At 55.6% G+C, this 27,842-nt stretch overlaps 3 protein-coding genes and 1 long non-coding RNA gene across 9 annotated transcripts; 1 reads left to right on the top strand and 3 right to left on the bottom strand.

The window, feature by feature from the left end:
* Positions 1-789: 789 nt before the first annotated feature.
* On the bottom strand, positions 790-9,190 carry LOC119154813 (BLCAP apoptosis inducing factor). Its single transcript, XM_037402744.1, has 2 exons — positions 9,053-9,190; positions 790-2,469 (listed from the first exon to the last, which is right to left on the bottom strand). The coding sequence occupies exon 2, from the start codon at positions 2,379-2,381 to the stop codon at positions 2,118-2,120; it is 264 nt and encodes an 87-aa protein (XP_037258641.1). The 5' UTR covers positions 2,382-2,469; positions 9,053-9,190; the 3' UTR covers positions 790-2,117.
* Positions 9,191-12,141: 2,951 nt separating this feature from the next.
* On the bottom strand, positions 12,142-17,541 carry PIGT (phosphatidylinositol glycan anchor biosynthesis class T). The gene is made up of 12 exons (XM_037402752.1): positions 17,343-17,541; positions 16,828-17,005; positions 15,841-15,968; positions 15,275-15,375; positions 15,032-15,118; positions 14,690-14,777; positions 14,504-14,601; positions 14,041-14,206; positions 13,734-13,934; positions 13,026-13,191; positions 12,810-12,893; positions 12,142-12,672 (listed from the first exon to the last, which is right to left on the bottom strand). Exons 1-12 carry the CDS (start codon positions 17,524-17,526, stop codon positions 12,420-12,422), a joined length of 1,734 nt encoding a protein of 577 aa, XP_037258649.1. The 5' UTR covers positions 17,527-17,541; the 3' UTR covers positions 12,142-12,419.
* Positions 17,542-17,570: 29 nt separating this feature from the next.
* Positions 17,571-22,977, top strand: LOC119154820. Of its 4 annotated transcripts, XR_005106544.1 has the most exons (6): positions 17,685-18,130; positions 19,349-19,530; positions 20,341-20,469; positions 20,931-21,076; positions 21,686-21,783; positions 22,715-22,977. It is a non-coding gene; the product is annotated as an uncharacterized LOC119154820 (long non-coding RNA). The 4 variants fall into 4 exon arrangements; XR_005106543.1 differs by lacking the exon at positions 17,685-18,130 and adding an exon at positions 17,571-17,643 and having other exon boundaries at positions 21,686-22,977; XR_005106541.1 differs by having other exon boundaries at positions 17,689-18,130; positions 21,686-22,977.
* DBNDD2 (dysbindin domain containing 2) lies at positions 18,921-26,569 on the bottom strand. Of its 3 annotated transcripts, none has more exons than XM_037402755.1 (4): positions 26,464-26,569; positions 20,909-21,064; positions 20,300-20,443; positions 18,921-19,515 (listed from the first exon to the last, which is right to left on the bottom strand). In XM_037402755.1, exons 2-4 carry the CDS (start codon positions 21,057-21,059, stop codon positions 19,307-19,309), a joined length of 504 nt encoding a protein of 167 aa, XP_037258652.1. In that variant the 5' UTR covers positions 21,060-21,064; positions 26,464-26,569; the 3' UTR covers positions 18,921-19,306. The 3 variants fall into 3 exon arrangements, with proteins under 3 accessions (XP_037258652.1, XP_037258650.1, XP_037258651.1); XM_037402753.1 differs by lacking the exon at positions 26,464-26,569 and adding an exon at positions 25,840-25,997; XM_037402754.1 differs by lacking the exon at positions 26,464-26,569 and adding an exon at positions 25,840-25,997 and having other exon boundaries at positions 18,921-19,509.
* Between the last annotated feature and the right edge of the window lie 1,273 nt (positions 26,570-27,842).

Genomic DNA, 27,842 nt, shown 5'->3' with positions numbered 1-27,842 from the left:
GCTGTAGCTGATATGACAGCTACTGGGATTTCCCCAGGCATGACAGGTGACAGAGCTGTCACATCTATTCTTAGTGACGTGGCAAACACTTTTCTTAAACATGTAAACACTAATACGCCCTGAACCCTCTCCAACTTGGACTCGGGCTTCAGTGGCGCAAGGGTAGAGGAAGCCCGTTTCAGCTCTGGCAGCACAGCTCCCAGCCCTTTAACCCTCCCAGATGCTTCCTGGGTGCTGCAGTGTCCGATAGTCCTGTGTCCGGCTGCAGCATGTGCCCCCTTCTTCCCCCCCAGTACTACGTGGGGTCATGGCCGGAGCTGGGGACATCTCCCCTGCATGGCTCTGGCAGCCTGGTCTCTGCCCACAGCAGGACAGGTCAGGAAGACACGGTGTCGTGGGACGGGCTTACACTGCGTAGGTGCCCATCAGATAACACCCTGCCAGCACTGGGGATTAGCAGCTTTCAGGGCACAGCTCTGTGGTTTAGTTTCATAAGCAGGAAGGAAAGGGGGAATCTGTCACGAAACTGCAGAGATACACGTAACGCAGGAGGTCACTTCTGGTTGCAAGATGAGCCTGGTTAGGAATCACCAGTATGGTTCTCAGTCTGCCCACGGTCAGGTTGAACCGTTAAGAAGAGTCAGTACTGGGAGCTATGGGGCGAACAGGCTCTGTCTCTTGCTGGAGACTTTCCGGGGTTACTGTGCTGGGAACAGAACAATACAGAGACACATGATCGCTGGGCTAAGGCATCTGCAATGAGCAGTCAATGCATCATGCTGGGCAGGAGGCCATAGACCAAAGTTTATAAAGCTTTATTAAACATTTTGAACAGCTGTGCAATGAACAAACAATACTCTGGAAGTTTCACAACCTCATAGCTTGAACTTCCTCAGGACAGCAACAGCCACTTCTGCTGCTCTCCCCTATGAGACTGAAGTAAAGACAAAGAGATGGCAAAGGGGAGGGAAACCTTTAAAGTTCAGAGACAGTATTTTGTGTTAACCTCTAAGGCTTCTCAAACCTCTGTCCCAGGCTGGACGCCCCAGGAGCCACGGCTGTAGAGTGATGCACGCAGGGTGGAGCTCTGCACAGCTGTGGCTGTGGGACTAACCCACCACCCCCCAGGTTTCTTGACATCCTACTGCCAGGGCAGGTGGAGGCACCGGGCACTCCTCCAGCCTCTTCCCTTCCAGTCAGTAGCACCAGCACCTTCTGTCACCCCTGGCCTGAAAATGCTATCACTGAAAATGGCTGAAGCATTTAATGCTTCAAGCCATGCCTCCACCTCCGGATCCTCTCCTGCCCACGCCTGGCCTTTTGGGCTAGCATCAGTTTTATAGGGTGAGGTTCACAGTGGCTTTCAACACCCCACATCTCACAGCATACCCAACAGTCCTCGGTAAACCCTGGAAATCTAGGAGGAGGGGAAGAGACAGTCTCCACAACCTGTGAGGCTTTATAAAAGCAGCAGCATAACTGAGGCTTTCAGGCTATGATCTCGGAGCATAAGTAGTTCAGAAAGCACTTCGGCAGTGCGCGCATCTCTTTGGCAGGCTGAGCAGGAGGAGATGACTCAACTGCCTCTGGCTCCAGCAGCTTTTGGCCAAGTGCATCTGTGAGCTGTTGAGCTTGCCCTTGATCAGCAAGGCAGGAAGGCTGGCTCCCCGCAAAGAGAAAGACGGAGAGAATCTTGTAGCTACTCGAGCAGGATCAGTGGGCTGAGAGCCCTGAGTTAGACCACCATGGCCTAATGCAGACAAGTGAGTGACACACAACTCCACCACCGTGCAACAGCTGGGCAGAGGCCAGCAGCTCGGGCCTCCACCAGTTCTCAGTTAGGAGGGCTGGTGTCTGATCCTGGTGATACAGGAAGGAAAAAAAAAAAAAATTCTGCTTCTAAAAAAGCAGGTGGCGCTGCCAGAGTTCACACAGTAAACAAGTCGAGTTTCACAGGCAGAGTGGGAGGAATTTGCCACTCCAATCCACACATAGTTACAGGAAACAGGCTGTTTTTACTCCAGTCACATGCCTAACACCCCCTCCCTCCTCCCTAGCCCTACCCCCTTTTTAAAAGCAAAACAAGAGCCCTCAGCCGACTGGAAGATTATCTTTTTCTAGGTGCCCACTATGCTGGGATCATGAGCCGATTCTGGCAGCTGGGATCCTGTGCAGTGATACAAGAAGCAGTTCCCCCAGCAGCTGTAGCAGATGAGGAATAGAGCTGCCAGGAAGACCAAGGCACAAATCGTGCAAGGTTTCCGTTCCAAGAGGAAACTGAGCAGGTAGAAGCCCATGAACATCGAGTGACTGAACCACAATGCTGGGTTGAGGGGCTTGGGTATGAGCAGGACAGGTAACAACCACTGCAGGCAGTACATTGTGGCTGGCTGGCTGGGGCCTTGCGGCAGCAGCAACCAGATGTGCTCCAAAACAGTGTCCAGCAACTCCTCTGGCAGGCAGGCTGTTCTGTAGGGAGGGGTAAAAAGTGAGACCATCAGAGAAACACAGCAAAAAAATCAACATCCTTCTTATACAGCTTCATTTGCTCCCAAGAATCATATGCTGATGCTTGAACTCCCAGTACTAAATCCTGGCGTGTCTCACTGCTGGTGGAAAGTTTCCTGCTTTCTCTGCTTCTCAGCTGAAGACACAATTATCTACTGCTAGTGTAGAAGCGTATCACTTGTGCACTCCCCACCTCAGCCTTTTACCCAGGCTAGGACCTATGAGACCCTTTTCCTCAGCATAGTTCAGGAACAGAAATGGAGAGGGGGAAATGGAAAGGAAAACAAGCTGCCACAGCCCTCCCCACACACCCATCTATCCAAACCGTCCATAAACTTCAGTGATGATATAGAGGAATGCAACTGAGGGGTAAACTGCTAGGCGCTACAAGGAAGGGTTAAGGAAGCATTAATGTAAAAAATGTCTAGGAAGCGTTAAGCACGCAGACTGCTTCCTCCCTGGACACAGATCCATTATAAAGTCTTCTACCAGGACAGCATGACATTCAAGCTGTACATGTAGCTACCCAGGAAAGCCCTGACAGTGTCCAGGCTGCAAAACAAAGGGGAGGACAGTCCCTGCTTAAGGGATTTATAATCCTTGCCAATCAGCTAAAGTTGGAGAAGACAAAGTATGTGAATAGATCAGAGAGGGGACAGTCTCAAAACGGCAATTTTCCTAAGTGCTGTAAACACAGGATTTCCTCATTTGGATTATTATAAAACCCTGTGGAAAATAGTGAGCTTTAAGGGCTCTAAGCAGCAATGGCAGCACACTACATGTCCAGAAAACATGCTTCTACTTTTAGCAACCACATCAACTACACTAAGCATGTAGGGTTTTTTAAGTTCTAAGCAGTACAAACATCTTCAAGAACTTCAGATGGCTTTAAAAGTAATAAATGCCTTACAGGTGTTTTTACAGAGCCAGAACTGTTGGATGGGGACAGCTGAGTAGAGTTCAGCAGTCTGGGACTGGGGTAGCAGGTCAGGCTAGAAGACACCAGTATTGCTGGGAGGGAATAACTGCAAGTTTTCCTTCAGTTCATGCAACAGGGAAACCATCAGAGGAGAGTACTCCTAGCTCGCTGCCCCAAAAAGGCAAAACCATGCAGGGGAGTGCTGGAAAAGGGAAGAGTTTGGGAAGCGCGCGGTTCCCTGCCATCCTGCAGGACATCATGATGATATGCAGCAACACTGAACGAAGCAGCTGCCAGCCAGGGCACAGAAAGACAGGCAGGAGGACAGCTCCAGCCTTGCAGAGTGCCACAGCCTCACCCCCACTAAGCAGACCCTGGTCAGTACAGCTTCTCGCAGCAATCCTTTTATCTGAAAATACTCAACTGAGCAGTGCTCTGTCAGAAGGAAGAAGGCCTGGGCCCAGCCTGCTAGGGATTACAAATGGGGGGTGGGAAGGTTAGTAGGATGAAGGAGTGAGAAGGTAAACAAACAGCACATTCCACTGGCTCCTGTTGGCAGGAGAAGGGATTTCCTGGAGAATGGAGAGAGAATGAGGGATTGCACAGAAAAGCCAAGAGAAAACCACGCGCAGTTCTCTTCCAAAAAAACACTAAGGTCAGACTTGTCTTACAGCTCTGCAAGCTCGCAGGTACCACCCTGCTCCGTTGTCAGGAACGGGAAGCACGCTGCCATCCACTTTGCATGTTCTTAGCAGCAGGATCTAATTTAATGTTAGCAAGAGAGAATGCAGGCCAAAATCTCCACCAGGGCAAACAGAAAAGAGTATTTTGGGGAAAGTATATTGTGCTGTCACTCCTGCAAGAAAGTGTTCTCCAGCAGAGAGAGGGCAGCTGGGGTTCAGTTAGTAAAACTAAGCTGCAGTTAGGCAACCGAAGAGTAAGGAAGAAGTTATTTTACATTGCAGTATGGATAAATTAAAGTCAAAGGAATAAAACTCCCAACATTAGTCCTGTTTTATGCGGGTCAGTTGTACCTTTAAGGGCAAGTCTAGTCCCAAGCCTATTCCCCCATCTATAAACTGGCAATAAGGATTATTTATTTCATAAAAAAACATGATGTCTGCTAGCCTTTGTGAACCACGTAGATGTTTCTGGAGTAAAAGTACTGCAGAAGCATTAGGTAACTTTTTTCCAAGGGGAAGAACGGAGGGAAAAGGTTTAACAACAAATACTTGATCAGAAAGGTAATTAAACCCCACCACCCAACTTTTTAGTTCAGACTGCACTGAATACAACAAAGCTGTACCAAATCAATGCTCTGCAACTGCCTTAATCCTCCTGAAATGTTCCTTCCTTGAAGTTTCTTACAGTCTTTCTTTCTGAAGTGCTCCAAACATTGAGCAGTACAAATCACTGCATAAATATCACATCATACTTTCACGAGATCCAGCCCTGAAGTCACATCAGCTGGACTTCTGTAACTGGACATGTGTGGCCCGTTCTTGAAGCTTTAGTTTAAGGTGCCTACAGGCAATTGCTTTGGGCTTTCTGTCTCTATAATAAAAAAATGGATAAAAGCCAACCTAAGACAGTGTGTCTGTTAGAAGAGCACAAGGCTGGAACAAAGCTCTAAAATCTTCCAGGACTAATGTCATAAATCTCTCAGCTTTCATATGGCCACGTGTTGCTATTGAACCTTTAGCCTCTGAACTTTACAACTGACTACAGTTCCAGTATAATCATACTATGTGACACAGCTGCATTCCACTCCATTGTCTGGCCTCCTCACCACAGCAAAGACTTAAGCGATAATGCTCTAAAGAGCAAGTTGATTCTAAGCATGTAAGTGTTGCCTAAACACTTCCTACAAAAATAAATTCATCTTAGAACAAGTTACCCACTTGTAAATCACTGTTATTTCCTGCAAGAGCCAGTGGCTTGTAGCAATCAATGCAACTACTCCGCAGAATAAAGAATGACTTAACAGCAGTTATTTTTACTAACGAAGTTTCACTGTCAGTGCCCTTCAATCTGCAAACCTCTTGGACTTCTAACAAATGCAGTCATTAGAACAGTTAGTCTTGTATCTCTAGTCAGTTTGCTTCAATCTTCTTGCACCCCTTTGCAATCCACCAGTTAAAGGCTCAAGACCCTTTGCTGTATCCCACAGCTGATCCTACAAAGGTACCTCTACTTACTAGAGACTTCTGCAGCTCTGTCTTCCTCAAGGGACTTTCCACTAGTGCTACTAGTTACACACTGTCCTAGCTCTTCACCAGAGATTCCTTTATACAGCTGGCAATGAGACAAAGTTCTCTTTCCATGCTACTGACCAAAGAGAAACAACATCTCCTGCTACCACCAGCTCTTTAGTGAGTTGGGAACTGTAACTCTCCTTGGTGCCCAGGATGGGCAGTCCCATCTCAAAGGCATACCAATATTCAGTTTTGCCTAGATTCTCAAACAAGATGAAACTTGCAAATGAAAAATTCCTACCTTGTTGTCTTTGTCCCCTCCTGATGATCCAAGCTAAAGATTACCATCTCCCAGAGCAAATAATAACCTGTCACCCAACAGTAATTCTACCACCTCTCTGTTTCACAACCACATCCTGCTTTTCCTCAACCAGTTGCTCTTGTTCTCCCCTGCCTGACTCATCCCTCCTTAGCCAGCCTGGTGTCCTCCTCTCCTCAAGACTGCTCTCGTGCTCCTGCTCAAGTCATCTGACCTGGCACCCACTCTTGTTTAGCAGATGGCTCCTTTTCATCGCACCGCCAGTGCCTCCTCTCGCTCCTCCACGGCTCTGAGAGCCACTTGAACTTGTTTCAGATTCCTCAGCAGCAGAGAGCAGGTGATGCTCCTGCTGCTCTGCCCACAGTCAGCCCTCGGTGGCTCCACTGATCTCCATGTGCTGCCAGAGCCTCCTGCAGGGAGAGGAACAGCCTGGGGAGGTTCCCTGCACACCTCACCAGTAAGCAAACACAAAATACTTTTCCACATGCTTATTAACCAGCTTACAATCATGCTCGCATCCCTTCTTTCTGTCATCTTCCCTCCCAAGACCATTCCAAACCAGCTCCTACTGGCACATGTTTGTGGGGAGGATTTTCAAATTCCAGTGCGAGGGTAGCTGCACGCCTTTCCCAGCCAGAAACAAAACTTGAGTTACAAGTCAAAAGCGAGTAGCACAGCACAAGTCTATAGTACTTTGCAATGGATCAGTCACACTTTAGAATAAATCCATCTGAGGAGCTAGCAAGCTGTTCCTTAGCATTCTACAAGCTAATTCAGCAATTAAGAGGCCAAGAGGTGCTCCTGTACCATAGATTTTATACATCAGTATGCCAACACCAAGTCTGTACCTTTCTCAAGAATGTCTTAATTCCTTAACAGTCCATTTACCCTGACAGGGGAGAATAATCAGCCGGCTTTCACTAAGCACTTAAAAGGTAAGCTTGTTCAGACCTTACTAAAGCAGCTATTAAAACAGCACTGTCTGCAAGGAACTTCCCCAGCTGATGCTACAGAAATAGTCACCCAGGCTGGCAGCTGAAAGGTCTGCAATAAAAGACCAAGCAACATTTTTATTGAGGGCAGGGTGGTGGTGGCACCAATCTTCCCCTTTCCCAGAAGCCAGAGTTTCTGCCTGGGAATGAAAAGCTGCATTGTCTAAATAAAAATCACTCCAGTTATATAAACTTAAGAGGGACTTGCACTGAGCTTCTTACCTACAAGGCTCACCTGTAGCACAGTTTGCTTAAAATTGTTTAAATCAAAAACCCTGTCGCAGCAAGGTAACTTGAACTGATGTGTGTAGGCAGTCCTTCATGCTGCCAGCTTGTGTTCAAAACCAACTCTCAAATACCAGGTAGCACCCAAAACAGCTGCTAAACAATACACAATATCCAAAGCATTGCTGGGGGGCAGGGGAAAGGGTGAAAGAGACAACAAGTAATGAGTTTGAGGAGTTCAGTTAAAAAAAAGCAACAGGAAACCAGTTTTCTAGATGCCAACCCTCTCTCCCCAAAATGCCAAGAACCGTAACTGTTCAAACTTTTATGACCCATTTGCAGTATCAGGTATTTAACTTCTTCAGGATTTTTTCTGGCCTTGCTGCTATTTTTTCAAGTTTTTAAAGCCTTATATGCTGCTATGACTCAGCTGGAAAAAGTGAGTCTTCAATTTTTGGCAAAGGCCTTATCCCAGCCTTTGATAAGTTCATGCCTTGAACACTTGATGTAGACTAAGAAATGGTGCAACACAATTGCAAAGTTTCCAAAATAGCAGCAAATCCTTGACTAACCAAGCCTCGGGGTTATGAAGTGTTCAGATTTCTCAAGCTAGAGACATGCCACGGCAACCCATTTCATGAAGAGCAGAAGCTCTCTGTTGAGCCACTCCACTGCTGCTCTCCGAGCTTCATTACTGTTTGGAAGATTGATTAGCCAGTCTCCACAGGTAGTCCAGAGTCCACTCCCTTTGGACCGAAGCACACTCAGCACCAGGGTGAGCAAAGCCTGCGAGTGGGAAGGCAGCAGTGTGATCCCTGTTTCTCTGCACAGTAAATCACAGCAGAACCGTAAGTCAGCCAGCTCTGTGGTTATAAGAGATGTCAACATTGACAGCTGTCATCTGAAGTACTGCCACTTTCATTTGCGCTAACCTGTTAATTCTCCGTGATCCTCACTCCTGCCCTCTGCCTTTGTTTAGCTGCTGAATATCATGAATTCCAGGTCCATTCCAAGGCCCCAGAAAAACACAAGTTATTTTTAGTTTTAATCTGGATCTCCTTTCTACTTTTTGTGCCTTCAACAGGCTTCAGAAGTCTGAATACAGCCTGATAAAGGCCAGTTTTCTGTGTCTCCAGTAAAGAGAGGCAAAAACGCAGTACTGGCAACATGTTCTAGGTAGTTATGATGCATAGCTTGGAAAGGCAAAAGTTACTCTGCTACGACAGCATTTACAAGATCACTGTAATGTTTCAGTACGGGGTAATGAAGCATAGTAGAGTTCAGAGAGCTGCGGGCTGCGTTCAACAGCTTCGTTTTTAAATCTTCTCTTGAACTTCTGTGTTTGGGATGGAATCAGCAGCGTTTATACAACAGAACAGCTTGCAAATTTGCCTTGTCGTCACCAGCCCGAAGCATCCGCGGGGTTGCAGGGAGGGCGCCCGGCCGGGCAGAGCAGCGCTGCGGAGGGCCGTGCGCTCTGCCAGACAAAAGGATGTCGCAGGGTCGCCTTGCCCTGGGGGGACACGGGCCTGCCTCCGCTGTGGGAAGGTGCCACAGCGAGCTACGGGATGGTCCTGCTGAGGCCAGAGGTACGGGGCGGGGGGGGGGGGGGCATGCAGTGCCGTCCTGAAATGCCACGTCGGGTCGCCAAGACCCTCGGCTGCCCTCGGGAGCCTGAAACCGCATCTCCGCAGCAGCGGCTGCCCCGCCGCCCCCGCGCCGGGCCCCGCCGGGCCCCAGCGGCCACGGCCGCCCGCGGCAGGCCTGCGCTGGCAGCCGGGCCGCTTCCAGCGGGCTCCTCTCCCCCCGCCGCCGGCCCGGGGGCAGGCTGGGCCCCGGCGGCACCCCCCGCCCCGGGCACCCCCCCGCCCCGCCCGCTGCCCCCCGTACTCACGGCGCGGTGCCGCCGCCTCACGCCGCCGTGCCGGGCCCGCGCCGCACCCTGAGGAGGGAAGGGAGAGGCCGCGCCGCCCGGGGGACGTCCCCCGCCCGCCCCGGCAGGGCGCCGCCGTCCCACCGGGGCCCCGCCCGCCTGTCCCGGGGCCCGGCCCGGCCCCGCCGCGCAGCAGCTCCGGCGGCGGCCGGGGGTGGGGGCGCCGCTCCGGCAGGCAGCGCCGAGGGCAGCCCGGCGCGACGGGCACTGCGCATGCGCGGGGGGCGGGGGGCAGCGCGGCGCGCGCGGCCTCGCGTGGTGGAGCGTGAGCGGTCCCTTGCTTCTTCAAAATGCAGACGTATTTACATATATATATATAGGTATATATATATATAATTATTTTTTTTACGTAAAGTACCGTTTGTACGCTTCTTTGCACCCCGTGGCACGCTCCTCGCCGGCCTGCCTTGCGCGGGGTTTGCATGCACATGGCGGGGTTTGTGCTGTGCATGCTCGCACCGTGCTTATGGCGCGCCGTTCACTCAGATTTTCGCATGCTCTTTGCATGCTGTTTGCCTGCTCGCTTGTACAGCGAAGGGCACTGCGTTTTCGCAAGCAACTTTCATGATTCCGTGGAGGGCAGGCTGTGTTTTGTATGCTTGCTTACATGTGGTTGTATGCTGTTTGCAGGCTTTGCTTTGCATGCAGTTGGCATGTGTCCTTGCACGCCATTGCATGCTGTTCGTGTGCTCGCAGAGCTGGCACTGTGTGGCATGCCAAGTCCATGCTTTCTTGCACTGCACTGCATACTATTTTTAGGCTTGCTTACATGCTGCTTCCTTGTCATGCATGGCAATGTGCTTTTGTTGTTGACTTGGCCCCATCCAGCCCCAGTTGGCCCCAGTTTTTGATGCTGCAGGTGCGTGGGCACCTGCACCCTTCCTGGCGCAATGTCTCAGAGATTGGTAGAGCAGACACTGCTCTGCGGCTTCTCCCCTTCGATGCTTCCCTGAACCCCAGGTTGCTGGCAGCCCTCCAGCCGAGTGCCAGGGGGCTGGCAGCAAAGCCTGGGCTGCCACGAGCGCTCCAGCTCCAGCCCCTCTTGCTGAGGACACCCAGCAGCATGTTACCGAGCACAGCTCAGCCATGCCCAGCTCCGGCTGCGTTCCCAAAAGGGCCATGGAGCAAAGGGAGAGAAACATTCCAGGACAAACACCCCAAACACTTTTTCCCAGCTGTTTAAAAGCCACCTAGCTGTGATTGCAGGGCCACCCACATTTCCCGCAGGGTTTTCCACTTGGCTGGCCCATGCGTTTGATGGGTGTGATAAGACCCGCTCCCTCCATGGCCTGTCAGGTGTGAATCTGGCCAGGGACAGTTTCCCCCCTGCTCTGCTATTACCCTGGGCTGGCCTCTTTATGGGCTGTTTAAATTCCTGATTTATGGTATTGCATGGGAATGGCCCCCAAAGCCTTTGGCTGATGCCAGCTCTGGCACCCTTTGCCGGTGGTCGCTCCCGGCTGGCCCCGGCACAGGCTGCCCTCATCGTCCTCAGCACAGAGACCTTTTTTCCTGCAGGAGTGACAGCTGAGTTTGCAGCAGTGCTGTGGTTTTTGCACTGTTTTTGATTGGTTTGGCTCGCGGTGCCAGCAGCATCCATGGATGCTGGCCTCGGTGCTCAGGGGGGCTTTGCCAGATCCCACCTAACACACAGAGCATGCATGCTTCACCCAGGGAGCCGGGCTGGGGGGACCTCGGCTGCTCTGAGCTGCTCTGGCACATGCTGATGGTTGCAGTCTGTGGGATTTATACCGGACCCAACCTGAAACAACTTGAGCTCTCCAAATCCTTTTGCCAACTGCAACGTGGACCCTCCTGCCTGAGACTCCTGGCTGCAAGCCCCTGCCTCTGTGCTATTGTGGGAGCTGCATGCTCGCTTGGGTTTTGTTTGGTTGTAGTTCTAGCTTTCTAGAAAGAAATTCCGTTTTGCACTGGAACCCTGGCTAGCAGAGCTGTAGTAGCAGTCCTGTGGCTGGAAGCAGTGTGAGCTCCCAGGATTGTCCCATCTCAAGCTCCCCTACTTCAGCAGCTCTGCAGGCTGCATGGAGCCATCCAATGGAGCAGATCTATAAAGAACTGCAGAGAAGGGCACCTCCAGTAGGGAAGATAAAGGTAATTCCAGGCCAGTGGGAACAGACTGTTCTGTGCAGGACAGGAGGCAACAGGGGTTTTGTGGTCTTTCTGTTCAAGCGGAAGCTTTTAAAGGACCCCTGGCTGTGTTTCGCATTGATTCTGGGGAATATTTCTTCTAATGATTTCCTTGTGCTTTGTTTAGCTGCTTGTAGGCAGGTGTCTGTTCCTATCACAAAAGCCACATCCGAGATGCAAAGGACATACCCCTGGGAACAGCACTGTTGGAGGCCGAGCAGCACCACAGAGTCCTCTCACTGCTCTGTGTGAACTGCAGCAAGGCGGTACCTTGTATTTTATGAAAATATCTGAAGAGCAGAGTGGTGCCAGTGTTCCTGTATTCCCAGCCCAGGGCTCTGCGAGGGCTGAGGCTGCCACCCACCAGCAGAGCTCAACTGGCTGCAGCTCAGCACATGGGGTGTGCAGAGCCCGGAGGCTCTCCGAAACTTTGGGGACCCTGTGGGTGCAGGGGAGCTGTCAGGCAGATGTGTGGAATTTATACTGAGGAGGCAGAGGAGGATCTTGTGCTGCAGCAGAGGAATGAGCTGGTGGGTGGGTTTCAAAACACTGCAAATAGAAGCTGGGAGCAAAAGATGCTTTTTCCTGAGAAAGTAAATAAATCCTTGCCATGGCTGAGGGGACAGACTTACACCATGTCCAACAATTAACTTGCAAACTGGCTCAGATGTGGTGAAGTGTGGCAGGAGGGAGTTGTGAAATGTGGCAGTTGTAGAAGGTGAGATGGTAGAGCTGATGAACCCATCTGTCTGCTGCAGATCACACCCCTTCCCCTTGCCATGTCTGCCTCTCCTCCCAGCTGACTCGGGTAGCGTGCCAGAGACTTAGCAGCCTGCAGAATCTTACAGGGTCAACTCTGCCTGTGGGGCTGAGAAAGTAAAACCAACCAGGAGCAGCAAAACTGTACAAAACAGCTCAAGTTTACTTCCAGCATCGTTCCCAGCACAGAAGTTACCCCCTTCTCAAACAGAAGTCTTATACCTTTCCTAATCCTGTAGCAGTGCAGTTCAGTAGTCAGTGGGTTTAGAGCATCTTCCCATGTTAGCAATCTCTCAGCTTGTTGGATCCCGAAGAGAGACTCAGGCAGCAAAATGGAGCAGGCTGCTTCCAGCAAAGACGAGAGGCAGCAGCACTCTGCTCCCTGGGTCTCCGTGGCCAGCGCCAGCTGCCCTGGTTTCTCTCAGAGGGGGGGCACACCCCTGAATTTGCGGATGACGTTGGCCAGCCGCTTGGCCAGCCCACCCCGGCTTGGCTCTTCCACGTGAAATGTTCTAGTCAGCAGGTTGTAGAAGGAGCCGTAGCACACTGCCACCACAGTGCAGGTCAGGCAGATGACGTTATAGGGCATGCTGAAGTCTGGCGTTGGCAAGTTCACCAGCAGTGGCTCAGTGTACAGGCGCACAAAATAGCTGGAGCCATCAGAGGAAGGAAACCTGGAGAGTGGAATCAGGAAAGGGAGTGTCAGCCCGCACAGGACCGCTGCTTCATGCTCACCAGATGGGATGACAGCGGCAGCATGCAGGCACTGCTGTATGGCCCCGCTCCCCAGCACAGGCACACTCACACTCACAGTGAGGTGAAGAGAGGGCTCTGCTCCACATCCACGTCCTTCATCGCAATGACGCTGGGCACCAGAGCACTAAGCACAGATGAGCTAAGGAGACAAAGGATGTGCTAGTGTCAGTTCTGCCAGCAAAGAGATGACAAGAGTTTTTCACATCCCCAGAAACCTGGGCAGTCCTACCCGAGGCCCAGAAGGGAATGAGGAGCCAAGTTATGTCATTACCTGACGTAAAAGCCATGATTGGGGTCAGGTGTGTACTCTGTCCACTTCAATAAGGCCCTCTCAAACTGGATTGTGATCTTGGTTACAGAGTTGGCTGGCAGCTGGATCAGCATTTCCAAGAGGTGAGGCCGTCTCCGGTCCTGGGCTGGCTGGTAGTGGATGTAACCTAACCGCAAAGAGACACGTCAGTGGCAGCGGGGGGCACCTTGGACAAGTTCACGTTGCCTGGACATCTCCCATGGGGTGGGTGCTCCTGCTTCCACTGTCCTAGGAGAGGTCTTCTGGGCAAGTGAAGATGCACAGCTAGCAAAAAGCATGTGTTAAGGCTAAATCTGGCATCTTTAGAGCTGATGACCCATGAAAGTCAGGTGTTCACAAGGAAAGGTAGAAATGCAAAGTAAGACCCAGTCATCTGTTTTAAATTGAGCCTCCTTTACTATGAAAATCAATTCAGTTTTGTTTAGACCCTTGTTGGATTATGAAACACCATCCATGTGCCTCTTACAAAACTTAGTATAAGATTTAATAGAGTCTCATCTGCTGTGAGCATTGAACTGAAGGCTAGAAAAACATCCTGAGATGTTTTTGTTTCCCAGTCCAGTTTCCCAGTGATCACTGGGGCCCAAGGGAGGGACTAAACCATCTCTGGAATGAGCCGCTTGTGCCAAGGGAATCGGGTGGCATGTGCTCTCCAGAGGGTTTACTTACTTGGCTTGTTTTCCTTTCCCTTTGTGATGATAGTCAGAGTGTGCACATAGAGCCGCAGATACCACGGCACGGTCTCCAGCAGGATCACGGGGAAGGCCCGGTACGGGTGGGTGTTGTAGATGAGAGTGCTGATCTCTCCGGTCTGCAGCCCGTATCCACTCACGTAGCGCTGAGCATGGAGTATGGGTGTCGGCAGTTCGGCTGCGAAAAGATAAAAGGACACAGGAACGGGGGGGGCACGGTATGGGATTTTTAGGCCTGGAGCCCTGACCGGAGGTGTAGATGGAGTGAAGTTCTGGTCACTCACAGCTGTCTTGGGGCCGCTTCCACTTCAGCTGCACATTAAGGCTGCGAGACGTATTGAAGAGTGAGGGGCTCAGCAGGTCATAGACAGCATAGGTTCTCTTGTCTCCCTGGACAATAGCTTCATGTACAGATGTTGGAGGGGGGGTCACTTCCAGTAGCTCCTTCTCCTGAGAAAGCAAATGGACCATGAGAAGAAAAGTGCCCCTCGAAGTAGCTGGCAGCACTGGGCAAAGGCCCTCTGGCTAGCCCTGGGCTCTCCCACCCCACTGTTGGTGCTCTTACGAACACACCCGCGCACATCCCCACAGCCCTGCTCAGAGGAGGGAAACCACCTCCCTTTGTTAGCCCCAGTGGGCTCCGGTGGGGCCCGGCCGTGCAGGGGGTGGAGGCGAGGACATTTCAGAACCACACAAAGTGGCTGAACTGGGGGAGCAGGGGGCCGTTCTCCGGCCCACGAGCATTACCTTGTTCTTAGGGGAGATGTCAACGTAGACTTTGCTCTGTGATGCCAGGGGACATGCGTCAGTAAGTGTGCGAGAGAACATCTTAAAGAGGGACCAGTCTGTGGGAAGCAAAGTCAGTGGCAGGCAAAGTGCAATGCTGCAGGCTGGGGGCACTCGAGGACCACAGCGGACTGCTGCCAAGCTTACCTTTCTTTCCTTGGCCACTGGAAAAGGTGTCGAACACCACAGTAAGGGTCTGTCTGAGCTCCCAGGACACAGCCAGGCAGGAGGCATCCTGGACAAGAGAGACAGGCAGCCCTGATCACACCTTCTAGAGGGGGAGGACACAGCCGGAACTCCACCAGGACTCCCAGGAATCCCATCCCTACGCAGGTGAAACCAGAGAAGCAGGACAACAGCTGTGATAGACACAGCAAACCCACCGCAGGGGAGCTGGGCAAACCGGTGTGTCACCTTGCAGTGTCACAAGAAGGCCTTGGATTTTCTCTTGGGGGTGTTAAAGTAGGGAGCCCTGAGCCTCGCCCTTACCCTGCAGATGGGGCGGATGTGCACTGCCTGCGAGTGGTAGCTGCTGTGGAACAAGCGCTCGGCCTTCAGCAGCACGGCAAGCCCAGCCTGCAGGGAGAAAAGGAGAAACTCAGCCCCTGATCTGTTCTCTGCTCCCACTGAGAGAAAGGCCCTGCTGAGACCTCCCAGTGCACATTCCTGGATTGCTGCTGGGAACCCAGCGCCGTCAGGAGTGGCCCAGTGAGGCAGCAGGACTTGCATTACCTTTGAGCCACATGGGAGCAGCTTCTTCCAAGGTGTGAGGTTCTCTGTGCAGACAACCTCCCGGGGCAGGACGGCGTATCGCAGGAGATGGTGATCTGTCCCTGGGCAGGAAAGTGGAGGGTCAACAGGCTGGTACTGCCACAGGCATGAGAGCAGAAGCGGAGTTGTTCCACCCCATAGCCCACCACCCCCTCAAAATGCCTGAAGTGCCAGAGTTCAGAGTGGTTTGGAAAGAATAGGTAACAGTATATTCTAGTATATTTTTTTTCATGAGTGCCTTAAATCCTCTAGTCCTGTTTCGTAAAATACTTTTCAGAGAGACAGACAAGGGCCTGGGAGCATTTGCCACATACTGCTTGTGGGTTTCCTGTGTTCAAATCCGAGCCTCATTCGTAGGGACAGGAAACACTTCCAGGAGGAGGTTAACAAACCCTGTTGTACACACCCGGACCCCGAGTCATTGCAGGACCTGCACCCAGACTGCCTGCAGTGGCATGGGGCAAAACAAAAGCTAGAGGCAAGAATGAGAGAGCAGAGCTGGATAGCCATGTGCAGGCTGAGCTTACCGTTGGCTAAGCCCAGGGGTTTGAAGGATGCTGTTGGAGTGACTGTGTTGGTTGAGTCAATGAAGTTGAGAGAAGCACAGAATATTCCTGAGAGAATGTTACTCAGTTCTTTCCAGGCTTTGTCAACACTGTGTGAGAACAAATAGCAGAGATTGCTCAGCAGCTCGAATCCTTGGAACAAGCGTTAAGTCAGTAACATTCAATAAATACACCTGGCTGTACAAAAATAAATAAAATGCTGGCTTTTAGAAGCTGTAAGGAGCGTGCACGTAGAGGCTGCTGCTCATGCACTCTCCAGCTCTCTTGGTATTTTATTCCAATGCATGAGCCCTGGGGAATGTTCACCATGGGGGCAGCCCCTGGGCTGGCAGGGCTCCACACATCCAGGGACCCAGTGGTGGGTGCAGCTGGTCTGTGAGGAAAGAGCCTGGGAGGAGCAGGGAGCACGCGGTAGGTGACATGCAGTGTATGGGGAAGGGGCTGTGAGACCTAAAGCAACACTTTGGTACAGCTCTGAAAGCTGACCTGACCAGCAGACCTGGAATGGGCCACTTGTAGTGAGGAGAGAGCTCCGTGAGTCCACAGAGAGCTGCTGTGGCTCGAAGAGGGGCTGTGTACTAAGGGAGACAGGTATTGGATGGAAGTCAAAGGAAGTGAGTCATGGATGACAGCTCAGGATATAACCCTGTTGTATCAGTGCAGCAAGGGGTTTGTCATCACAGAGCCCACAGAGGAATTACTTGTTCCTTTAGTCAACAAGGGTTTGCCCTCAGCACCACATTCTGCCCCATGCCCTGAGAGGGGCTACATTCTGCTTTTCCTTGGAGCTGCTCCGGGGGTTGCAGGGACTTTATTCCAGCACAAGTTTTCCCACCCGCGAGGCCTCCACACACACTGTGGCTGCCTCATGTGAGAAGGGCAACAGTTCCTGGAAGTGGTGGCCACAGAGGAGACCCAGAGGGGCAGACCCGCAGCCGGGGTACCTACTCGGTGACGGTGGGCTGGAACCAGACCCAGAGCTCAGCACCAGCAGGTGCCTGGAGGGGTGGCTGCCCCCAGGCCCGGGTGCGCCAGAAGCCCTGGGTGAGGGCGAGGTGGAGCTCCCGCACACCCAGCGCCGCCACCAGCTGCCCCAGCGCCTTCGGGAAGAGCCTGTAGTGAGAGACTGCGGGCAGCGTTAGCCCCTGCCCATCTCATCCCCCGGCCCCCTCCCCTGATGGCACACCAGGGCCCGACTAGACACAACATCGTACCCTGGCGGCTCACACCATCACTCACAGCCTGCCTGCATCACCGCACCGAGCCCCCTCGTGCCAATGTCACCGCAACCCTCAGCCCCCACGGCCTCGCTCTGCCCCGTTCCTGCTGACCTCAGCGTCCCCGCTCTGACATCACTCCACACGCTGGCGTCATCATCCCAGTGCAGCCCCGCCCCCTGCGAAATAGCCCCGCCCCCTGCGCCGCGCCCCAGCCAATAGCGGCCCGGCCCCGCCCCGCCCTACCTGCGCCGCGCTGCAGGTCGGCGTCCCACCGCGTACGGAACTGGAAGGTGGCGGCCACGTCGCCGGCGGGCAGCGGGCTCAGCAGCAGCTCCTCCCGCAGCGCGTCCCGCCGCGCCCGCCCCGCGCCCGCCCGCCCTGGCCCCGCCGCCAGAAGCAGCAGCAGCAGCAGCACCGCCGCCAACATCCCGCCGCCCCACGGCCCACTTCCGCTTCCGGCCGCGCGGCCAATGGCGACCGCTTCCGGCGTCGTCATGGAGACGCGGCGCCGCAGCCCCGGCCCGGCCTCGCCTCCTTCCTCACGGTGAGAGCCCGGCGGGGCTCCCGCCCGCAGGGGCCGGGGAGCGAGCCTGGGGCCTGCCCGGCCCGGGGCGGGGGTGGGCGGGCCTGCCTAGCGGCCAGGGCGGCTGGCTGTGGGGTGCGCCCCGAGGGCTCCCTCCCCTGGTTTTTCGGATCGGTGCTGCAGGGGAAGCGCTTGTGCGGCCTGAGCGGCGCCGGTTCGCTGCAAGGCGCTGCCGTGCGTCAGGGCTCCGAGAGGGTGTACTTGTCCCCGGGGTGACTTCCTCGTCTCAGCTCTTCCCGCTCTCTCCCTCTTTCCTTGACGTCCCCTTTCCGGAGGGCACCGTCTATCTCCGGGCGCAGAGCCGTCGGGAAGCACCCTGCTTCCACTGGCTGCCAGCCCCGGCCACCCTGGGCCCGGCCCGGGAGGGAGCGAGCTGCAGCGAGGCAGCGCTGGGGACAGCGGTCCGATGGAGCTCACCATGCCTCCCGCTCTGGCCGGCCATTCCCAGGTAACTGGTGCGCTCCAGCCAGTCTGATGAAGCGTCGGCTGGCACAGGACAGAGTGCAGGAAGGCCTGAACACCCCCTGGGAAGCAGCCAGGATGAGGAGCGTTCCCTGTCTCCTGTCACTTATCTCCTAGGCTCCTTTCCTCATGGGGGTGACCACGGTTGTGCTGACGCAGCCTGAGCAGGGACAGCACTTTCCTGGCCTGCAGCCACTGATAGTGGCAGCGGGCCTTGGGCTAGCTTTGTGCCTGGCTCCTCTTCACCTATCCTGCAGGGAACAAGTGTAGCAGGCTGCAAAATGGTTTCGTTTTGATGGCTCTTTCTTTGCTCCTCTAAAGCAGCCTCCAGCCAGGGCTGCTGCCCTCATGCTGTGCTGGGGGAGCAGTTGCTACTGGTGCTCCATGCGCTGATGTTCTCCACTCAGCTATTTTGCGTGGGAAATCCCCCAGTGTACTCATGGCAGGTAGTTACAGGTCACCAGCAGCTCTGCTTACGTCAGCTGTGTCAGTACTGCAGCCGCTGGCTCTCTCGCTCCTGGGGGCAGCACCAAGTTGCTCGGCAGGGTGACCTGTTCCACTAACAGCAGCTCTTCTCTGCCGAGGTCTGTGCTGCCTGTTCCTACCCCGGGTGCAGGAACCGCCCCTGCGCTGGAGCTGGGCTGTGCAACAGCCAGCTTCATCTGCTTCTACATGGTGCCCATAGCACACTGTCTTTACACTGCTCTCCCTCCTGCAATCCTCACAATAACCCTCACCCCCAGTGCTGTTTTCTCCCAATTAACACACACACCCACTTCTTGTTTAGATTAGAGTGTTATTTTTCTGTATGCCATCGTTAAACGCTTGTCTGGACAGGACCTCTGTCAGCAGCATGGGGAGCCGGGGTCCCAAGGGATGGCTTTCTGGGAATGGCGGAGCTGTGGGCCACTGAGCATTTTGGGGGAGTGAAGCAGGGAGTGTTAGCAGCAAAGCTGGAAGAGTTAATTTTGGGAGCCTACAATACCCCTTTCCTTCTCCTTTGGCTGCCAGGAGAACCTGCAAAGGGAGAGGAGGGGAAAATCATCTCTCCCCTCCTGCAGGGCAGCAGTCCAGGATGGGGTATACTGAGTGCCAGCAGCTTTCCTTCCTCTGGGCTGGCAGGTCCATACAAAGGAGGCTGGGAGCAGGGCAAAGCTGGCTGCTAGCTTTTTGCAAGCTGCTTTTTGGGACTGTCCTCCTGCAGGTCCTCCTCATCTGACTGCACCACAGGGGTCTCAGCCCCCTCCTCGCTGGTGTCCAGGCTGTTCAGATCCGTGGAGACAGAGGATGTGGAAGAAATGCGTGACTTGCTCTCTGCTCCACTGGGCACTTGCAGGGTGATTTCCTCTGGGCACTGGCTGGCATCTGCCCCTGGAGGAGAGAGTGGTAAGAGAAAGAAAAAGGCTTCTGGAGGTTTATTGTTCCCTAAGCTCCATGGATAGTCCCTCCAACACACACACCTTATTCCTTGGCAAGCTATGCTTTCCTGGCTGCCCCTCACATGGCTGCCATGGCTGCTCCTAACCTCACGCCCCTGGCTTGGCTCTGGGCAGTGCTGCACATTCCTTCCCCGTTTTTGGCAGTGGAGCCTTCTGCGTCTTGCATGAAGCATGGGTTGGAACTATGCTGTGTGAAGTTGTTGGCTGCAGCAGGCAGGAGACATTTGGCTTGGCCTCAGTGAATCAGTACAGTGTGTGTGTGGGGAAGAAGGTGCTGGCACCCCGGGTTTCCCTGTGGGACCCAAGCCTAGCTCCCTGGGGTCTGGCTGGGAGATAGAGGGGTCCTACAGCCTTCCCACTCGGTGCAGTGAGCTCTGCAGTGCGGTGGGGACCTGGGAAATCATGACAAGACGCTGGCTGCTGCAGGACAAGAGAATTTGCTTCACAGATTCTGTAAAGTGCCTGGGCTGTCTTCTGCAGCATAAGGTATTTACAGGGATCTATACCTCTGGGCTGCAGAGGTGGGTACTGATGTGGACCAGCCCAGGGCAAGGTCCCTCCAGCCTCACAGACCCCAGCACCAAGTGTCTGTCTTTGTATGAGCATGTGTGGATCTGCACGCAGGGTGGCCAGGGCTGAGGAACAAGCCAACGTGGGCACTGGGGGAAGGAAGGGCTCCCAGCCTGGCCTGCAAAAGGCACACAACTGCACATTACCTGGCAGGGGCCCAGCAACGCTGCTCTCCTCTGTCCCACAGCCCAGAAACACGTCCACAGTGTCATGGTCTGACAGGTCCATCATGTCCATCTGCTCCAGCATGTCCACATTCACCTCCATGGAGGAAATGCTGCCTAAGGGGGCTGCAGAGACAAAGGCCAGTGAAAAGGTGAGTGCTGGCGCCAGGCAAAGGTCATCGTGAGCCCTGTGCAGGCAGGATGCCAGGAGGGAGGCTAGCCTTGCCATGGGGAACTGGATTCTGCTTGCTGTAAGAGGCACTTAGGAAAATCACATTTCTTTAAAACATCCCTCTGGAAGCCCCTGCTGTCTCGCTGCAGTCCTTGTCACTGCCCCATACTGCTGTCTAGAGGAGCCTGTCTGAAGCCAGTGACTATGCAGGGCGCCAGCCTGGGTGCCCATGTGCAGTGATTTAAGTGGTGTGAGTAATCCACAGCACGCCCACACGCAGTGTGTGTGGTCCTGCCTCAGTGCAAGACATGTCCCTGGCTGCCCTTAGACTGGGGATATCTCACCAATCTCTTAACGCCTGTGTCACTGTCCCCTGAAACACCCCCAGCCCAGTCAGTGCTGTTGCCCACAGCGCTTACGTCTTCGATGTTCTATCTGCAGGTGAGACATAGGGAAGAAGAAATCCACATCATGCTGGAACACCTCCTCAAAGAACTTCTGCCGGTCCCGTAGTTTCAGCTGCTGCTGCTGCATCTGCTCTGCATCCAGGCTCCGCTGCGCCTGCTCCATGTCAGCTGGGGAGAAAGGTGAGGGGGTTCAGACCAGGCAGGACTGCCCAAGCCCTTCTGCCTGTCCCAGCTCACGCAGTAAGGCTGTGCTGGAGGGTAGATGATTTCCTTCCCCTCTGCTTTACCAGTTGACTAATTCACTGTGAATAGATGTTATGCACTAGAATGGCAGCGTCACCAGCACTTGTGCTGCAGCTTCAGATCTTGCTTCCAAGATGCAGGATAGCCAGGAGTGGGGAGCTCATATGCTGTGTTCACAACTGCTGAAGTGAATTGTCGAGGAGGGAAAAGGGTGTTATTATGAGATCAGCCATGGTTTGCACCTGTTTAAGTTTCAGTTTCCTTGCTACAAAACAGAGGGTTGTGTGTGAACACTAACAACAGGAAAAACTCCCAGGGACAAGAACTGGCATTAGTGCTCCAGGCTTTCTGGGCTGAGGGGATGCATAAGGAATAAAAGGCATCAGCAACCCTGTCACCCCTGCACACGCGCACCCCTGCTGCCATTGTAGCTATAAATACAGCCGCACCCACGCTCGCAGGCTCCCCCATTCACATCCCTGGCTTGCACAGCCAGCTTGGCTTCTGCCTGCACAAACATTTTCATTCCTGTAATTCCTCCTGCAGTTCAACGTCAGTGCCTGTGTCCTCAGCTTGCACAGGAGGGAGTGATGGGAGCCCTCAGGCTGTTGCTGAAGGAGCTTGTCGCTGCATCTCTGGGCCTGGTACTACCCTTTCCAGTTGGGTACCCAAACAGCAAAGACCCAAATGGCACAGAGGGTCTGCGGTTGGTGGCCCCGGCTGTTCCCAGGCTGGTGTTTGACCTCAGCCATTCCAGATTTCCTCTCTGCTCCTCTTGGCCCATCCGGCACAAGGAAAATGTGATTACTGGAGCAGGCGGTGCAGTAACCAAGGAAACCAAACAAACATCCTCTGCTCTGCCTAAGCGTGGCCCAAACCCTCTGCTCCTCCAGGCTGGGGAAGCGGGAGCAGAGGGAGCAGCATCCCCACCCTGTCTGGCAGGAGTGGGGGTGAGGATAGCAGGGGCCAGGCTGCCAGCAATATGTAGCAGCATAGGACCCAAACAGGGAAGAGATAGTGGGCCTGGTGAGATGTCCTGGAGATCAATGTCACATCTTCCTGAGAGCCTTTCCAGGGCTCCTCTGCACCCTGTTTTTGGGGCATGCTACAGCTAAACCTCATCATCTGCAGGCACCTGCCCCAGGAGGCTGGGTTGTGCCTGCAGCACAGTGTGGGGATGCACTGTGACTCAGGGCCAGTCACCATGTGGTTTCTGGAAGAGGCTCTGGTCCTCTTCTGGATGCTCAGCATCTTCCTGATGCCCAGGGCAGTGATTCTAGCTGCCTGAAGGGGCTTTTGCCTCGGTATGTCTGACCTAAGCACTGGGTGCCTGCTCTGGTGCCGAGACTTGAGATTCGGTGCGCTGTGCAGCACCCAGGCTAACAGCTGTGGTGGCAGATGCACCGTGCTGGTGAAGCAGCTCAGTGCCGTGGGGGTAAGGCAAAACCCTCCTCTCTCCCCTGTGCTACGTGCAAAAGAGAATGGAGCCAAGGACAAGGAGGGGGTGACCAGGGCGCTGATTACAGAGCTGGCTCCTTTCAGCAGCTAGAGCCAGCCCTGTCCTGTCTGTCCCAGGCAGAGCTCTACTCCCCAGCCCAGCTGTGCTGAATCCATGGCAAACTCTGGCAGCTCTGCAACCGAGGAGAGCCCATCGGGCTCCAGCTTCAGGATGCCGCGCTCAAGGCGGAGGCTGCTTTGGCTCCCAGCTTCAGGGCGACAGACCGGCTCTCCGTGCAACATCTTGCCAAAGGGACTCCAGCGTGGAGGTAAGGAGGAAAGTCTCTAAATCCTCCTGCAGCACACTTACAAAATAAACCAAAATGCTAGTGGGTGCTGTCCCAAGTGCCGTGAGTGTGGTTAATCTGTGCCATTAATGTTCTCATCTCTCCCTGGCACGTGACCGAAACTTGGGATAAGAGTGCTTGGGGAGAGTCAGGACGGGTGCTGGTGGCAGCATTCCTGTGGGCACCGGGATTTCTGTTGTGGGAGAAATTAGCAGGACCTGTTTATGAACTTGTTTTTGAGCTCTCGCCGTGGAGTCGGGCACGAGCACTGAGATCCCATTATGTAAGGAACACCAGCAGCAGGAGATGGCAGCTGGGCTGTGCTTGGCCCTGCCTGACCCGTGACCGCGGTGAGAGTCGGGGACAGAGCCTTCCCTCCTCCCGGGGCTCTTCCGGGCCTGGCGGGGGTGAACAGCCCAGCTAGTGTAGCTGCCTCTCAGCATCCCTTGCCAGGGAAATAAAGGAGAGCGTCGTTCCCTGCCGCGGCCCTTCCCCATGTGACGGGCAGTCACACTCGGCTGTCAGTCGCGGGGATTGTCTCATCCGGCTGGCATGTTCCCACCGCGGGACACGTTCGCACACACAATGCGGCCCCTGTGCACCGTGGGGGATCTGTCGGTACCTGCTGGTGGCCTGGCTTTTATTACTATTATCATGGTTATTACTACAGCCCACTCAGCCAAGAGGCTGGAGGCTGATCAGCATTCAGAGCCAGGCTCTTCCCCGCTGGCTGAACCGCCCAGAGCGGCTGCGAAGGCACCAAGTGCCCCGCTGCCTTCAGATCCTTCCGGCTCTCGTGCTATTAACGAGCACAGCTTGGAGAGGAACTGGGGCCAAACGCTGGTGCAGAGGTTGGGCGGGCAGGGCAGGATCCCCCCTCGGAGGTGCAGGCAGGGATTTCCTTCTCATCTGCTCCTGGGCAACTGCTCACAGCATGGGTTGTGGGCAAGGACGCTGGTCCCACTGGTCCCTCTTCTCTGGGAGAGCACCAGCCCTCGCATGGTGTGGGCTCACGGCCACCACCGTGGTGGGGAAAGGCGTTGGGGGGGCTGGCTGTGAAACAAACTGCTGCAAGCTCCCCCATCCACACCCTCACCAAAGCAGGCTGGGGGAGGGGCAATTCCTGGGGTGCAAGAAGCATGGGGTGAGGGCCAGGCAGGGCTTTGGGAATGCTCAGAGCACCAGCTCAGGGTGTTCTCCGACCCAGCATCTGGGCTGGGAGTGGAGCATGGTTCAATTATCTGGCTGCTTCAATCATGTTTCCACTGGGAGGGGATGCGTTTTTCATTCTTCTTTAGTCTGTGGGATCCCAGCACAACCACCCCTCTGTGCCAGTGAATAGGAGGGGTGTATTTGGGGGTGGGAGAAGGCTTGTTAGCAGAGGCAGAAGGCCAGGCGAGGATGGGGACGGCCTGTTCTCAAGGCCATGGCTCTGCAATACCTTGCAGAGATTTAGAGGGATTTAAAAAAGGTATTGAAAAATAATCTGGGCTGTGGAAAGGGACAGGGGGTGATGGGGAGGTGAGCAGAGTTTAAGTGAGGGGTCACTCCAAGCATGGGCCAGTTCCCTGGTGAATGAGAGCTGGGGCAGGCTGGCCCAGCCAGCTTTTGCCCTTCTCCCTGTGCTTTCCCAGAGCCCGAACCGCTGGCTCCGCTCCTCCAGAGAGGCTCAGGGCACCCCACATCTGCCCAGCTTGCTGGACGACGCCTTGGCTGCCCAGTCCCTGCATGCAGTGCTGTGAGGAGATCAGCTGGGGGAAGATGCAGCTCCTTGGCTGCCACAGCATCTTCCAGGAGGCTCTGCAGGATCGCAAGCCTTTCCCTATCACCCTGCCCCAGCAAAACCGCTGTGGGGCAAGGGTAGATCCCAAGGGCTTTCAGCATCTTCAGCCCTGGGAGAAGCAGCCGGTGTGGAGAGCTGGGAATGCCCCAAAGAATCACGCAGGGCCTGGCTGTGCGGAGACGGGATGCCTGAACACGCTGGCTGCCTGAGTGTTAATTCCCTGCACGGTCTTGTCTCGATTGGCACATCTGACCTCGTGGTGCAGCACAGCAAAAAATAACCGTAGCCCCAGCGAGAGGAAATGTACCGGGCAAGTGTGAGGGAGGCAGTGGTTTTGGCAGAGCTGCTTGCTGGGGAAAGCAGGGGCGTGGGTGAACGAGAGAGGGAGGACATGGCACCTTGTAACCCCTGTCTGTGCCGCGGTTTCATCGCCTGCGCTCCTCTGAGCGTTCTCCAAATCCCCTGAGTCTCGGCACTAAAAATATCCCTGCTGCCCAGAGCTCCTTCCCCAGCGGAGGCTGTGTCATAAGACCCTGCTATTTACGGGGCCCTGCCTGGATTCATGCAGAAAGCGGCGTGAGGACCAAAAAGCCAGGAGGGCAGCACGGCGTGCGAGACCCGGCAGGGACCTGCGGCAGGCTGTCCCCCGGCCAGCCCCCCGTCACCCCGGCTGCCGCCCACCCTGCTGCACTCGCTGGTGCGTTTGCTCTGCTCAGCCTCCTCTTTCCCAAAACCCCACAGGTGCGGGGGGCTCCGCTCCTCCCGGGGGCCTCGGGGCTCCGAGGGGGACCGATGCCACTCTGCCACAAGCCCGTGGGCCAACAGGTCCCCGACCTCTGCCGCTTCCCAGGCAGGAAACCCCCCTCCCCGCCCCGAGCATCCCCATCCCAGGCGCGGCGCCTCCCGGGCAGCCCCTGTCCAGCGCAGCCCGGGGAGCGGGGCCGGCGCAGCAGGTTGGCGCAGCGGGGGCTGGGGGGCGTCCGGGGCTGGGGGGATGCGGGGGCGGGGAGGGGGGGGCATCGCTGCTTTGCTAGGGGCGGCGGGCAGGTGTTGCGGGGAGCATGAGAGGGGCTGCGAGCAGCCCGAGCCCTGCCCGCCCGGTGCCCCGCTCCCCTCCCGCGGCGGGCACTTACCGGGCAGCCGCCGGCCGCGGCTCTGCGCCCCGGGCCCGGACATGCGGCGGGTGGCTGCTGCGATGGGCTGGAGCGGGCCGGGGCGGCTGGGCTCAGCTGGGGGCGGCCGCCCCCCCCGCCGCCGCCGGCCGCTCGCCCATGCTGCGCTGCGGGGCGGTGCTGTGCGCGGCGCGGGGCGGTGCCAGCGCGCCCATCCCCGCGGCATCGCGGCGGCGCCGCCGGCAGCTGCCCGGCCCCAGCTGGGGGGGGTCCTGCGGAGGTGGGGGCCGGTCTGCGGCCCCCGGGGAGGGTCATCCAGAGGGTGGACGGCACCCGGTGCTCGCGGAGGGTCTCTGCGCTGCCGGGACCCGTGGAGAGTCCCCATGCAGGGTCCCTGGGCCCCAAGGAGGGTCCGCGCAGAGCCGCCCCCCCCCCCCCCCCCACCTCCACAGCCGCCCCAGCAGCGCCTGGCTGCAGGTGCTGTGCTCCGGTGAGAGCTGGGCAGGGGTGGCTGTACCTGGGCAGGGAGCACAGTTACCGTCCAGGCTTTGTCTTTTTCGCTTTTCTTTTCTTAAATGCCCAACTCACGCGGGAGAGACAACGGCACGCTGCGTGAATGGGCCATGGGCTCCCTCCCCAGCTCACCTCCAGCCTTGTGAGACCCTCATCCTGCAGCAGGTCCTGCTCTGGGGTGTTTTCTCCCACGTTCAGCCCTGCACATCAGGCTGCTCCTTGGCAGAGAAGCGGCCTTGGCCGCCTGCCCCCTTCCTGTATCGCAGCAGGGTGAGTCAGTGCCTCGCCGTGCCCAGCGCCAGCGCCAGCTCTGCCCGCAGCCTGGGCACTGCCAAGCTGGGCCAGGGGGGCATCCATTCTGCCCTTTTCTCGGGCTGAAAGGGAGTTTCCAGTGTCTGTGGCGTGTCCTGCCTGCCCTGTTCTCAGCATGTTTCTCTCACTGCCTGGTTGACTAAAGATAACTGGGTATTGTTTGTGTCCCAGCTCTGTTTTGGCTACTGTTGCTTTGCTGTCCCCCCAACCCCATGCCTCCTGGGAGCTCCTGCTTTGTGCCAGGGACCCCATGTGCATCCTGTGCACTTGCCCAGAGCTGCTGGCTTCGGCTCATGTGGTGGTTACAGGGGATGAACTTTGTCCATGTGAATGTTTATCCATACCCAAAAAGCACCCTCAGTCCTGCCTGATGGTTTCCACCTGAGCACAGTATGCCTGTGGCTTAGCCCTGAAGGGCTGGGGGAGGCAGGCTGGTGTAGCAAGGGTGGGTGCTTATGGTCTCTGAGGAGCCGCAGGAGCAAATCTCTGCTGTGTACCTGCCGGCTCTGGCTTGCTCACAGCTCTGTGCGGTCTGGCATAGCCTCCGGGCAGCATCAGCCATCCACCACCACCCCCGCTGACCCCCTGCCCTGCCCTGCCCTGCCAGCGGGGAGGCGAGGTGGCCGGGCCAGGGAATGAGCTCAGGTCTCTGCTATGTGCCTGTGTTGGTTGGCACCAGTTACTACTGCCAGGCATGGAGACCGTTTCTGTGCACACAAGTGCCCCCAGCACCCTGCGTTCCCTGGGGCTCACTACGGCCTGAGTCCCCGCCGTAGGGACGACATGTGTGGGTGCTGCCCATGCAGAGTGACACGCACCCGGGTCCCCCGCTGCTGTGGCCCCTCCAGCCTGCCTTGCCGGGAGGGGATTGGAAAAGCAGTGATATCATCGGCACGGAGCCTGACTCATCCCAGCTCTTCAGCACAAGCCGTGCTGCTCAGCGGGGCACACATTTTATTCCAATTAAACCAACACAGGCAAGCCAGCTCCACATAATGATATTTTCGCTTGTGGCCAAGTGTGCCTGCCCCTGGCAAAAAGGTGAGAGGGGACAGAGGTGACACTGAAGTTGGTGGAGAGTCTCCACTTCTGGTCGGGAGCCCTAGGAATAAGCCTTGCCAGATACCTGCAGGGTCTGCCTTGGCCGCTGCAGCACCCCTGCTTCCCTTGTGCCTCCAGCACAAGCTGATGGCACCGTG

Source organism: Falco rusticolus, chromosome 10 (genome assembly GCF_015220075.1).
Source record: "Falco rusticolus isolate bFalRus1 chromosome 10, bFalRus1.pri, whole genome shotgun sequence".
Classification (NCBI taxonomy): Eukaryota; Metazoa; Chordata; class Aves; order Falconiformes; family Falconidae; genus Falco; species Falco rusticolus.
Note: the sequence above shows the minus strand (reverse complement) of the source record. Positions and strands in the feature narration are given on the sequence as shown.